The 13,524-nt window shown below is 35.3% G+C and overlaps 1 protein-coding gene across 1 annotated transcript in view; it reads left to right on the top strand.

The window, feature by feature from the left end:
• Positions 1-7,427: 7,427 nt before the first annotated feature.
• The window catches only part of TBPL2 (TATA-box binding protein like 2), a 69,980-nt gene continuing 63,883 nt past the window's right edge, over positions 7,428-13,524 (top strand). The window contains exons 1-3 of the mRNA XM_051977712.1: positions 7,428-7,683; positions 9,207-9,667; positions 10,991-11,078. Of these exons, the coding sequence (XP_051833672.1) occupies positions 7,633-7,683; positions 9,207-9,667; positions 10,991-11,078 (600 nt within the window). The 5' untranslated portion in view covers positions 7,428-7,632. The remainder of the gene's footprint in view (positions 7,684-9,206; positions 9,668-10,990; positions 11,079-13,524) is intronic.

Below are 13,524 nucleotides of genomic sequence, written 5' to 3'. Positions count from 1 at the left end.
TTTCTATAAGACATTCAGAAAAAATTCAAACCACTCACAAAAGCACAAAGCTATCACTCAGTCAAATGAATCATTATGTTAGATGAGATGAAGTGTATATATTGAGAAGTAATTAGATAATGTAGTGGATAGAACACTGGGCTTGAAATCAAGATTCATCTTCATTAATTCAGATCCAGCTTAGACACTAACTAGTTTTGTGACCTTAAGTAAGGTCATTTAAACCTGTATGCCTCAGTTTCCTCATATGTAAAATGATCTGGAGAAGGAAATAGTAAACAACTCCATTAGCTTCCCCAAGAAAACCCCAAATGGGATCACAAAAAGTCAGATACAATTGAACAAGTATATGATGTATGATGTACATATGGTGATCATTGAATTGAGATCAGAGAAACCTGAGTTCTAGTTACAGCTGTTATAATTAGCTATGTAACCTTGAGGAAATGATTTTACTTTTCTAGGCCTTAATTTCCTTATCTCTAAATTGAAGAGTTTGGACTAGTTTCTAAGACTCCTTTCACCACTAACTTTCTCTGATTAATTGAACTACACTCATGTCCATACAAATTTGCTACATTTTAGAAAATTACAAGACCCAAGACTCCTTGAACTCTAGATGAAAATTATACTATCCTTGGATTTGCCTGTCTTCTTTATTTAGAGCATTTCAATTGTATTTACCTATTTATTTTAATCACTTATGACAGAGTACTTTTCAATAATGTAAATAAATTTGTTTGTTGTTTAGTCATTTCAGTTACGTCCAATTCTCTATGACCCCACAGGGATTTTCTAGGCAAAGACACTGGAATGGTTTGCCATTTCTTTCTCTAGTTCATTTTACAGATAGGGAAACTAAGGCATATAAGGTTAAGTGATTTGCCAGAGTTACATAGCTAATTAGTGTCTGAGACTAGATTTGCATTTGAATCTTCCTGACTTCAGCCCCAGCATTCTATGCAGTGCACCACCTCGCTGCCCAATATAAATAAATTAGTTCTAACTTTAACAGAAAGTATCTGACAGTTTTGTTTAATGATAAATGGAAATTCTATAAAATATCCATATACAGAAGTTGCTTTTTTTGTTGTTGTTATTCTACTCTGCTTTGATAAAAAGATACCTTCTCTCTCTGACCCAGAAATTCCATTACTAAGCTTATATCACAAGGCCACAAGGAGGCCACTAATAAAAAGAAAATCACAAAACATTTGTAGCACTTATTATGATAGCTAAAAATTAGAAACAAAATAGATGCTCATCAATTGGGCTATGTCTAAAATTGTGGTCTATGAATGTAATAAAATATCACTGTGTGGTAAGTGAAATAGCCCAGGCAATAAAATTCAAGACAGCCGCAATGAGGAAAGTTTTAGAATTTATTTGGTACCGAGCTCGGGACGGAATTGTGATTGAATTCCGTACCTTACAGAACTAAAGACAACCTTATAAGCATTTCTGTTCAGCTTGTTACATTTTAATCTGTGATTCGCATTTTACAACAGGAGGATGGGGGTTTTACAGGATAACAAGAGAACCCCACCTGGGCAGATGTTTTAACATAGATAGTTTCAGCTACCATCCTCCTCCACCCTTAAGAGCATTGTTGAGCCGGCCTTTTGAAATGCAAAAGAAATCCCCCAATCTAGCTGAGTAAACTTTCTTCTGCTGGCCCGAGGCGGAAAGGAGGGCTATTTGTCCCTTTCAGTAAGAAATTAGGAATGTGACAAATACAGAAAAGCAAAGAGAGATGTACATAAAAATGACAGAGTGAAATAAAGGCCAAAACACACACACACACACACACACACACACACACACACACACACACAGCAATCACAACAATGTACTTGAAAAAAATAATCCATACACAATGTCAAAAGTGAATGTTCCAAAATTATAAAGAACAAGTTCAATTCAAAAGAAGAGTTATGAGAAAACACCCTCATCCCACCCCTTTGGAAAAGTAGAAGGTCTGCAAAGAAGAACTAAAGATCACTATTGACCACAAAATAAAGAATTTTGATTATATCAAATTGAAAAGTTTTTGTATAAACAAAACAAAAGCAGACAAGATTAGAAGGGAAACAATAAACTGGGAAAACATTTTTACAGTCAAAGGATCTGATAAAGGCCTCATTTCCAAAATATATAGAGAATTGACTCTAATTTATAGGAAATCAAGCCATTTTCCAGTTGATAAATAGTCAAAGGATATGAACAGACAATTCTCAGACGAAGAAATTAAAACTATTTATAGACATATGAAAATATGCTCCAAATCATTATTAATTAGAGAAATGCAAATTAAGACAACTCTGAAATACCACTATACACCTGTCAGATTGGCTAGAATGACAAGGAAAGATAATGCGGAATAGTGGAAGGGATGTGGGAAAACAGGGACACTGATACATTGTTGGTGGAATTGTGAACACATCCAGCCATTCTGGAGAGCAAGTTGGAACTATGCTCAAAAGATCCAGCAGTGTTTCTACTGGGCTTATACCCCAAAGAGATATTAAAGAAGGGAAAGGGACCAGTATGTGCCAAAATGTTTGTGGCAGCCCTGTTTGTAGTCGCTAGAAGCTGGAAAATGAATGGCTGCCCATCAATTGGAGAATGGTTGAGTAAACTGTGGTATATGAACGTTATGGAATATTATTGTTCTGTAAGAAATGACCAACAGGATGAATACAGAGAGGACTGGCGAGACTTACGTGAACTGATGCTAAGTGAAATGAGCAGGACCAGGAGATCATTATATACCTCAACAACAATACTGTTTGAGGATGGAAGTGGAACTCTTCAATAAAGAGAGCCTTAATTGATCAAAGATGGACAGAAGCAGCTACACCCAAAGAAAGGACACTGGGAGGGGCAGCTAGGTGGTACTGTAGATAGAGCACCAGCCCTGAAGTCAGGAGGACCTGAGTTCAAATCTAGCCTCAGATCCTTGAGACTTCCTAGCTGTGTGACTTTGGGCAAGTCACTTAACCCCAATTGCTTCAGCAAAACAAAAGCAAAAAAAAAAAAAAAAAAAGGACACTGGGAAATGAATATAAACTGCTTGTATTTTTGTTTTTCTTCCTGGGTTATTTATACCTTCTGAATCCAATTCTCCCTGTGCAACAAGAGAACTGTTCAGTTCTGCACACATGTATTGTATCTAGGATATACTGTAACCTATTTAACATGTAAAGGACTGCTTGCCATCTGGGGGAGGGGGTGGAGAGAGGGAGGGGAAAAATTAGAACAGAAGTGAGTGCAAGGGATAATGCTGTAAAAAATTACCCTGGCATGGGTTCTGTCAATAAAAAGTTATTTTTTTTTAAATAATAAAATAAAAAAAAAGTAAAAGGTCTGAAAGTTGAACATTATTCAGTTGTACTGATTTTTTCTCCTTCCTTTTCTTTTCTTTTTTTTTTCCTCTTTTAAAAATTACTATTTGTTATGAAGAATGGTTCCCAGAGAAGGAGGAGAGAATGCTGGGGAAAATTATGGTGATATAAAAAACAAATACATCAATAAAACATTTTTTTAAAAATAGCTTTCCCCCCAATAAAGCATCATATCCTCAGAGAACTATTTATTGTTTAGGAAATTAAGGTGAAAAGTGCTAGATGAACGTAATGACCTAAGCTGATATAAAGAAGAATTATGGAACTATTATGGAGCATTTGGGACAATGGAATTGGAGCGATGGAATCTTTAAGTTTCCAGACTGAGAATTCTGACATGAGTTAGGAGTACAAAACACAAATTTTCTCATAAGAATTGTGATTAAGCTTCAGTCTGTACTCAATTTATTTCTTTTCAAAATCACTTGTTTAGATAAGATAAATAATAAATGCTTGTTGAATAAAGAAATTTTATTTCATAGTTAAGTACAAAGGCAAATAAATACTTGTTGAATGAAGAAATTTCCTTCCACAATTAAATACAGAATAATATAATAATAGTCAATAAAATTCTGTATTGAGCCTTAAAAATATATTGCTAGTCTTTTAATCCTATTTACTTGATTTAAGTTTCTTTCATTAATTTGTTGGGCCTGCAAGGAAAAAATAATTATAACCAACTGTGTTTTCTGTCTATTAGCTTAAGAGTCACAAGATCTATACTGCAACATATCTAACATATATAGGACTGCTATCTAGTAGAGGGGGTGGAGGGAGGGAGGGGAAAAATCGGAACAGAAACGAGTGCAAGGGATAATGTTGTAAAAAAAAATTACCCTGGCATGGATTCTGTCAATATAAAGTAATTATTAAATAAAAATTTTTAAAAATATATATTAGATACCGCTATTTAAAAAAAAAAAAAGAGTCACAAGATCTAGCTTGGAATTCTGACATTTACTTGCAACTTTTGTGACTTTCAGCAATTCACTGAGGGAGCGTTTCCAGACCTCAGTCTCCTCATCTATAAAATGAGATCTGGGTATGGTGGTATATGCTCATAATCCCTACTAAGTGAGAGACTGAGTCTGGTGGAATGCTGGAGCACAAGAGTTATGAGCTGCAGTGAACTAAGCCAAATGGATGCCTGCAGTGAACTCTGGATCCAAGATGCAGGGAGATACCAGATTGCCATAGAAGACCCAAGTTTGAAAAGAATGAAGTCAACACTGAATAGTAGTAGTAGGATTGACTTCAACAGTGACCCCTACACCATTAGCATGGGCAAAATAGGGAGACTCAGTCTCCAAAAAAAAAAAAAAAAAAAAGGTAAAATAGAAATGAATACCAGACTAGGTAATCTCTGAGGCCTGGTTAAAAATCTAACTGAATAATTCTTTTTTTTTTTTTTTTCCCTGAGGCAATTGGAGTTAAGTGACTTCCCCAGGGTCACATAGCCAGGAAGTGTTAAATGTCTGAGGGCAGATTTAAACTCAGGTCCTCATGACTTCAGAGCTGATGCTCCATCCACTATACCAATTAGCTGCTCCGAATAATTCTTTTTAATAAAGCTTTTCATCCCTGAAAAACTCTATTCTATTTTTCCCCCTTCCTTCTCCCACCCCCTCCTCTAGTTGATAAGTAATCCAATATAGGTTAAACATATACAATTCTTCTATACATATTTCTACAATTATCATGTTGCACAAGAAAAATCAGATCAAAAAGGAAAATAAATGGGAAAGAAAACAAAATGCAAACAAACAACAACAGAAAGAAAATCCTATTTTGTGATCCACATTTAGTCTCCACAGTCCTTTCTCTGGGTGCAGATGGCTCTCTCCATCACAAGACCATTGGAACTGGCCTGAATCACCACCCTGTTGAAAAGTTCATCAGAACTGATTATCATATAATCTTCTTGTTGCTGTGTACCATGTTCTCTTGGTTCTACCCACTTCACTTAGCATCACTTAACTGAATGATTCCTTAAGGAGCCCACCCTGTATTTGGGGGGAATTACTAACAAATTTTAAAATATATTTTAACAATACATTTTCTGTTTTATTTCTTTGTTTCATTGCAACTCAAATAGTGCTTGCTCTAATTTTCCTGATCACTAGAAAAATAAGGCTTTTAATATTTCTTGTTTCTTTGCTTTACTCTGGTTCTTCATTCAAAGAAATCTATCTTAACTAGACTTTTTTTTCTTCCCAGGCATATAAACCTATGTAAGCGCCCCTATTCTGCAGCTGCCTTTCAACATTTTAACAGCTCTCCTACAGAAATGAAGTTATCCTGCTTCTTAGCACTAGTCCCTCTCCTTTTATAAAGCCAATGTTTTAAAGAAGGAAAGGTTGGTTTGATGGGAAAACTGGTGGTTTCTATTTTCTGAACAATATTCATATATATCTATATAAATGTAAATGTTATAAATAATGATATTGTAATGCCGGAGAAACTGAGGCAGGAGAGAGATTAGAGAGTTTTTAATATTTTATTAATGGGAGAGTAAGATTGACTGGACAGGACTCTCGTCTCAGATTATCCAGTCAGACAGAGATAAGTATACTGGGACCAAGGAATCCATATTGGTCCCAGGGCTGGAGGACCCAAAGAATCCAGCGTCCAGCATACAGCTGCCAGATGCCATTTTCCAGCAATGAATGAAAGAACCCCAACTTCTTAAATACCTTTTTGGAGACAAAGAAGAGAAAGGGAGGGAAAGTTTTTTATCAGGGAGGGGAAGCCATAAAACCTAAAAATTCCAGAGACAAAGAAGTAAAGATATCATGGGTTAATCTTGGAATATTCTAAAGGAATATTGTAAATCCCTAAAAGAGTCAGGAGATCTACTCTTTTATCTTGCTAATTTATAACCCGAGAGTGAATAATCCTTAGTTTTACTGGGTCAGAGACAGAACAGTTAAGGAAACTGAGACAGGGAAACTGAGTCAGGACAGTTGAAGAAAACTGTGGCATAACAATATATGCATATATGTATGTTTCATCAGAATAGCAGGATTTTTAAGAGGTTTTTATTTGGCTGTTTGGAAGCACTTGGATTTATATACTTTGGGAAAGTTCTTGAAAAAACTGATTACTGAAGCATATATGTATACATATATATGTGTATAATGCACACATTCTATATAATTTATTTATTTGTTTGTTTTTGCTGAGGCAATTGGAGTTAAGTGACTTGCCCAGGATCACTTGGGAAGTGTTAAATGTCTGATGCCAGATTTGAACTAAAGTCCTCCTGACTTCAGGGCTGGTGCTCTATTCACTGTGCCATCTTGTTGCCCCAATTAGATTATATATATTATATATAATTTTTAAAACTAGTTTATTGATAGAGCAACTGATGCCAGATTTGAACTAAAGTCCTCCTGACTTCAGGGCTGGTGCTCTATTCACTGTGCCATCTTGTTGCCCCAATTAGATTATATATATTATATATAATTTTTAAAACTAGTTTATTGATAGAGCAACTCTTTACACTCATACAGATCTTACACATCGTCAACTTTCCACCCCTGCATTCTGCTCCTTGCATCAGGAATGGAGGCTTTAGACTAGAATCAGCCACTGACAAAAGTCAATTAGGGAAAAAAAAAAGGGGGGGGAGGGGGTGGTGGTCAATGGAGGAGATGTAGTAAGAAAGGAACTGTTAGCTTTATTTTATACAAGAAAAATTTATAAGAGTATATACACTTGTCTATAGAATTATAATTAATAATGCCTCTGATCCTCAGGCAACCCTTTTAAACTAACTCAAAATCTCTAATTGTCAGAGTAACGGGGGAGAAGAGAGAGGGGGTGCCGCGGAAAGAGTTTGAGGGGAAAAGAAAGCCTGAGCAGTACCTTATAAACTACAGTGAAGTGATAACTACACGTGTTTTCCGTGAAAGGGGCTCTGAAAACAGCCCTATTTTATCTACCTTGATTACTGATGGCTAAAAAGTGTTGTGTTCCCGGCCAAGGCTGATTATTTCATTTGCCCCAACCGGAGTCTCCTCTCACACCGAATCCCGGTTATTCTGGATTCAGCGGTGCGCACTCTTAGGTACTGCAGGACCTGCGCCCGTGAGCCAAGCCCGTCTTAATATATCGCAACTTCGCTTAATTACACACACCTCCCTCCTTCCTAGTCCCAGCTCCCTGATTCCTAAACTAACTAAAAGACCAAAGGGTCTAGTGACCTCCAGTCCACTCTTTTACCTTAATGGAAGAGGAACCATACCTAGAGATTTACTTAAACCAGTGCATGAATCAGGTGAGTCGGTGGCGAGGTCTTGTCGCCTTCTCCCAAACTCGTTCTAAAGAGCGATCCGATTCCCTGCGCTCTTAGCCCTGGTCTCTGGGGCTGGCTAGATTGGCCCTTGCACGGTTTGAGCAGATCCCGTTACTATGTCTGTCCGGCACCGGAAACAGGAGAAGCGAAGATTCAGTGGAACTGGCTTTTCCTCTGCCGTGCCGAGTTCCAAGATAGCCTCGCTTCTGAATAGCAGGGTCAAAAACTGGAACGCCTGTAAAACGGAAGAGGGGGAAGGGGAGAGGGAGAGGAGGGTGTAAGAAGGTAGGGAGGAGTGGGTTGAAGGGAGGCTTTATCTCACTACACTTTGTAAACCGGGACTGTTTATTTTCTGCGAAAGAATTGAGCGTTCTTTACAAAAGTGAACAGAAATGCTAGTTGGTATAAGGTTTTTCTAAGAAATCTCAATACTTGAGAGGCAATTTGGGCGGTTTGGGGGGAGAATAGCTTTTTGCATTTTCTTCTTTAGAGATTCCTTAGTTCTTCCTTTTGCCAACACAAAATTTAATAAAAAGGGAATTAAAAAAAATAACAACTATGGACTGTTCTGTTGTTTTTCTTCAAAATTCACAAGCTTACAAAATTAACGTTCTCTGATGTACTCTGAATGTACGAATCTTCTGCACTGGCTTTTGCTTATTATTTGTGTTTATGTGGGCACTGTAGAGTAAATTCTAAATGGCTGCTCTCCACTTTATACACTGTGGTTCTTAATCTATGATTTTTGTAACTTTTTTTTTAAGTTAACTATTTTGATATGACTGGTTTCCTCCTAATCCTATGTATGTTATTGGGTTTTTTAAAAATTCACCTTAAAGTTTTTTGAGAAGTCCTCCAAAAGCTTCACCAGACTGTCGGGGAGATCCACAACACACACAAAAAAGATTAAAAAATCTTTTAGAGAAATGTAAATGTTTTTCTTTGCTATGCATATCTCAGCAATGACTGGTAAATTCTATATACACACTAACACTTATTTTGAAAATGACTGCTGATTTGCCAGTACAAGGGAAGCATTTGGCTTTGCAAGTCTTGGTAGCTAGAAATAATTGATGGTTTTCTTAATTGTTAAATGGTATTAAACTAAAATCTAAGGTCCTTTCTAAATCTAGAATTTGGATATTTTAAGTGTATTTAAAACCTACAAATTAAAGATTCTTAACCTTTTTTATTTCATGAACCTCTGTGGGAGTTTAGTGAAACCTATGGACCCTATCTCAGAAAGTGTTTTTATTCTAACGTGAAATAAAATGTTGTAAAGGAAACTGATTTAGATTGAAAACAGTTATCAAAATACTTAGGAACAAATTCACATATCTTAAGTTAAGAACCTCTCCTACTGTAATTAAGGCATGTTAATTGTGCTGGGTTTCTGTCCTTCATAAAGATTTTATATTATGATATAATGCATTAGATTTTGTTGTTTCTTTTTTTCCTCCCTCTACCAAAAAAAAAAAATATATATATATATGTTATATATATAGGATGAGCTTGCCCCTCCCGACTCTCATCTCTTCAGTCCTATTATGCCATATGATTCATACTTGCATATGTCATCTAATCAAGAGACTTTTGCTTCTCATCTGGACTCTTCCAAAGAATCTTCTACTGATGTTTCATCTGTGGACCTTAGCTTCCTGCCAGATGAACTAAATCAAGAAAACACAGAACAGATCCTTACTGAAGGGAAGCAAGGAATGGAAAGAAATCATGAAATACAAGGAGATCCATCTAAGTTACAGTCAGTAAGTGAGAAGAACAGTAATGGCATTTGCCCAGGCAACTTAAGCTTGTCAAATTCTGGTTCAAATCCACTTTCAACTGAAAATTCAACTCTGCCATCTCCAGAGAATTCTAGCTCTAGCTTCTTTCCTTTGACATCCATGACTCCTCTCATGCCAGTGACCCCTGTTTCAGAAAGCTCTGGAATAGTTCCCCAGTTGCAGTAAGTAGTCTTTTAATTTGTTTACCACCCCAGGTACATGGTGTATGTTATTTTACAGGGCACTAATTCCTATTTTAAGGCTAAATAGTAGGACTAACTAGCTTAAGTTCAATGATTCTTCTAGTAATGGTTTACGATTTTAGTCAATAATATTGTTTATATTTCCCATTTGTAAAATGGGGCAATGATTATTGGCCACTAGATAGAGAATTATTAATAGCTAGATATATATATATATAGAATATTAAGATTTGCAAAGCACTTTATGCTTAGTATCTCAATGAACTAACTCACAACAGTGCTGTGAGGTAGTGGCTGTTAGCTCTTTGTTTCTCTCAGCTTCCTCTTTATAATGGGATTTGCCCTAAGAACATAGTTTAGTGTTTCAAGTGGGATTCAAACTCAGTTCTTCCAACTGCCAAATTCATCTGAATATCCACCAAACCATGTATGATTTATGTTATATGGCACAGTGAAAAGAGTGCTAGATTTGAAGTCTGAGGATCTGGGTTCAAATTCTGTCTGTGCTATTTATTCCTTGTCTGATTTTGGTCAGTTATTAATCCCTCTCTTCACCATCCCTCTTCTATAAAACAGTTTGGATTAGAGGAGTTCTTAGATTCCTTCTAGCTTTGATCCTATTATCCTAAATTTAGAAATATTTAGCAAATTCATGAATTAAAATTGTTTATTTGTATCTTGAAAGAAAATCACTTTAAAGAAAAATGTACCTATAATATAGTCAGCTAGTCATTGCATTTAGAAATAGCTCTTATTAGAGAGAGAAGCTACGAAATGCAAAGAATTCAACAGATTGAAGTAGGTTTCTTTAAAAAAAAAAGAAAGAAAGAAAGAAAGTATACTCTTCAGGAACTCTGTAGGTTTAATATTCCATGCCTTGAATAATTTTTTAAAGAAAAAACACAGAGAGAAATGTTAATTAAGCACCTACTGTGTATCAGGAATTTGACAAATATTATTTCACTTGATCCTCACAATAATTTTGTGAAAGAGATGTTATTATCCCCATTTAACAGTTGAGGAAACGGAGGCAGTGGTTAAATGACTTGCATAGGATCATGTGGCTAATAAGTGTCTAAGGTCACAGTTGAACTCAACTTCATGACTCTGTGCTCTGATACACCAACTAGCTACCTTAAGTATTAAGTCCCTTTTATGACAGAAATAACTAAATATTTATCACCTACTACAAAGAGTAAACTTGAAGTTATCAGCTTATAAAATTATTTTCAAATAGTCTTGCACTTTTTTGCTTTTTGCAACTTTTGGCTTGTCAGTTACCAAGTTGCTTTATTTTTCTAGGAATATAGTATCCACTGTAAACCTGGCTTGTAAATTAGATTTGAAGAAAATAGCTTTGCATGCTAAAAACGCAGAATATAACCCAAAGGTAAGAATTTAACTAATTCTTAACAAATGCTAATAGTCTCACGTGTTTTGTCTTTCTTCCTAGTACCATACCACCAAATTATCTTGTAGTTTTTTGTTTTCCTTTCTTAAAAAAGAATTGTCAATAAAAAGTTTTGTAGACAGGTTTTTTTGGTGGATTTTTTTTAAGAGATGAATTGTTAAAAGATTTTCTGTGGTTAAATCTTCATAAGTCTTTGTTGATGTGTTTAATAAGGTGAGTGATTTTTAAAATTTGCATCTTCTAGTTGTTAAAACTAAATATTTGTGAATGTGTGAGAGTACTGAGTTTCTTAAAATTATTCAATTTGGTATCATTCCTGGAAATGAAATGAATAATGATAAAGTTGAAGAGCAAGAAAAAACTTCAAAGATTACCTAATTTAAGTTATTTAACCTGATGGGGAGATGGGAGAGGAAGTTCTCCATGATATTTAGGAATTCCCATCATTCCTAAATTTTAGAGGAGTTAATTTCTAGAAATATAAACTCTTGAAATTCTTCAGCTTAACAATTCATGTTTTAAATTTAAAATTATAGCTTTTATTGGTTTTGCCAAGACCTCACTTTTCATTGATCAGTAGGCAATGTCATCTGCTGAAAAATCTTCAATCATCAATGGCAGCTTAAATACAAATACAAAAACTGGTAGTTCTAAGTTGATTCTGATCTTAACAGGAAATAATGTCTTTTTGATCTTTCTGGTAGAAGCTGATTGATTTCTATTCAAAAACAACTTCATCTTGTAGTCAGTAAATCATAAATGAGCATTTAGAATGAAAAGAAAAATCTAAATTTTGAATATAGGAAGGCCAAATGGTATCATTGAATCTAGTCATATTAAGATTCTATCAGCATTTTATTAAAACCCCACTTTTCCCTCTTCTCCAATTTAATACTGTTTTACTTTGTGTAACCCTGGCCATATACTATCAATCTCACATGTAGACATCACTACAGGACCATGACCACAAGGGAATATTTGGGAACCTTATCTAGTGAGGATATTTGGGGCCCAGTTGGAAAACACTGCTCCTATACGTCATTTTCAATAATTTAAGAATATTGAAAGATACTTAGCCATTATCTGATTAAAGCAGCCATGTGAACTTCTTGATTTCAAATTTCTGCTTGAACAATTAAATTGATGAAGACAAACGGGGAAGGATAGAGTATGTTTCGCACATGTTTCAGAGTTTTTGTATCCCCTGTAGGTATCTGATCAGCAAAGATATAGCAACCACATAAAACTATCTCTGAGTGAAATTGGTGAAAAGAATTGAGGCATAGTAAAAACCTACATTATCCTAGTCAGAGGGTGAGGAATAGTATTGTCATCTGTATATCATATTTGACTGAGGACATTAATAAGTTGGAAAAGATCTGGAATGCTAAGGGTGTTCAAGTCTATGCCATATAGAATTCAACTAAGATGACTGCAGGAATAGAAAATAGATTATCCAATTCACCAATTCCTAATCTGGGAAAAAATGAAATTCCCAGTAGACTGATTAATGGTCAAGAAATCCAATAAGAAATTTCAACCTAACACCTGCCCACTAAGTTGGCTAGAATTAACAACAGGAAAGAAGCCTGCCAACAATAAGTTCATAACCTCTTAGCACAACTAAAGAAGGGCCAGAGAAACATGTAGCCTGCAAGGCTATATCCAAAAGTAATAAGAGCCTAATGGTTCCTCTAAGAAAGCCCCAAGGTGATAGTAGACATTCATTGGGGAACATCTTGAAGCAAAGCAATAAGGGGTTCAAGATTCTAGAAACTTGTCCTACCAGAACTCTAAATCTCAAAAGTCCATAGGTGTTTAACTCTTTCTAGATTAAGCTTACCATCTTCCCAGAAGTCAGTGCAGAAATTCAGGAGACTTGGGACAAAACCAAGCAAGGTAACCCCCTGCCCGAAAGTATAGCAAGAGCAGAGCCTTTTCTTAGCATAAAACCTCATTTCAAGAACGAACACTTGAGATGAGTAAACCAAAGAAAATATAGACCAGTATTTTAAAAATTGTTACCATTCTGGAGAGAAACTCTGGATAACAATTGCAAAGAGGAATTAAAAGAAATTGTTTTTATAGGAATGATATTAATTATAAGAAGAAATAAAGCAAGAGTTTTTAAATGACAAAGTTTTTAAGGAAAGAATTGGTAGTTAGATAATAAAATGGATTTTAACTCCAGAAATTGATTCCCTAAAAACTATAACAGGACAGATTGAACAAGTGGCTGGGATAAAAAGGAAAAAATAAGGCAAAATCCAAAAATTCACAAAATAAAATAAGACATTTTATATGTAACCCCTCCCCACACATACTCAACCTAATTTAGAAGTCATCAGACTCTCTGAAAATGTTTTGTTTTTAAAGACTGTGCTATAGGAGGAATGATTAAAAGAACTGGAGGTTGTTAAAATTC

The sequence above is a fragment of the Antechinus flavipes genome, chromosome 2, assembly GCF_016432865.1.
Source record: "Antechinus flavipes isolate AdamAnt ecotype Samford, QLD, Australia chromosome 2, AdamAnt_v2, whole genome shotgun sequence".
In the NCBI taxonomy this organism is placed as follows: Eukaryota; Metazoa; Chordata; class Mammalia; order Dasyuromorphia; family Dasyuridae; genus Antechinus; species Antechinus flavipes.
The sequence above is the reverse complement of the archived record's forward strand: the minus strand, read 5'-3'. Positions and strand labels throughout refer to the sequence as shown.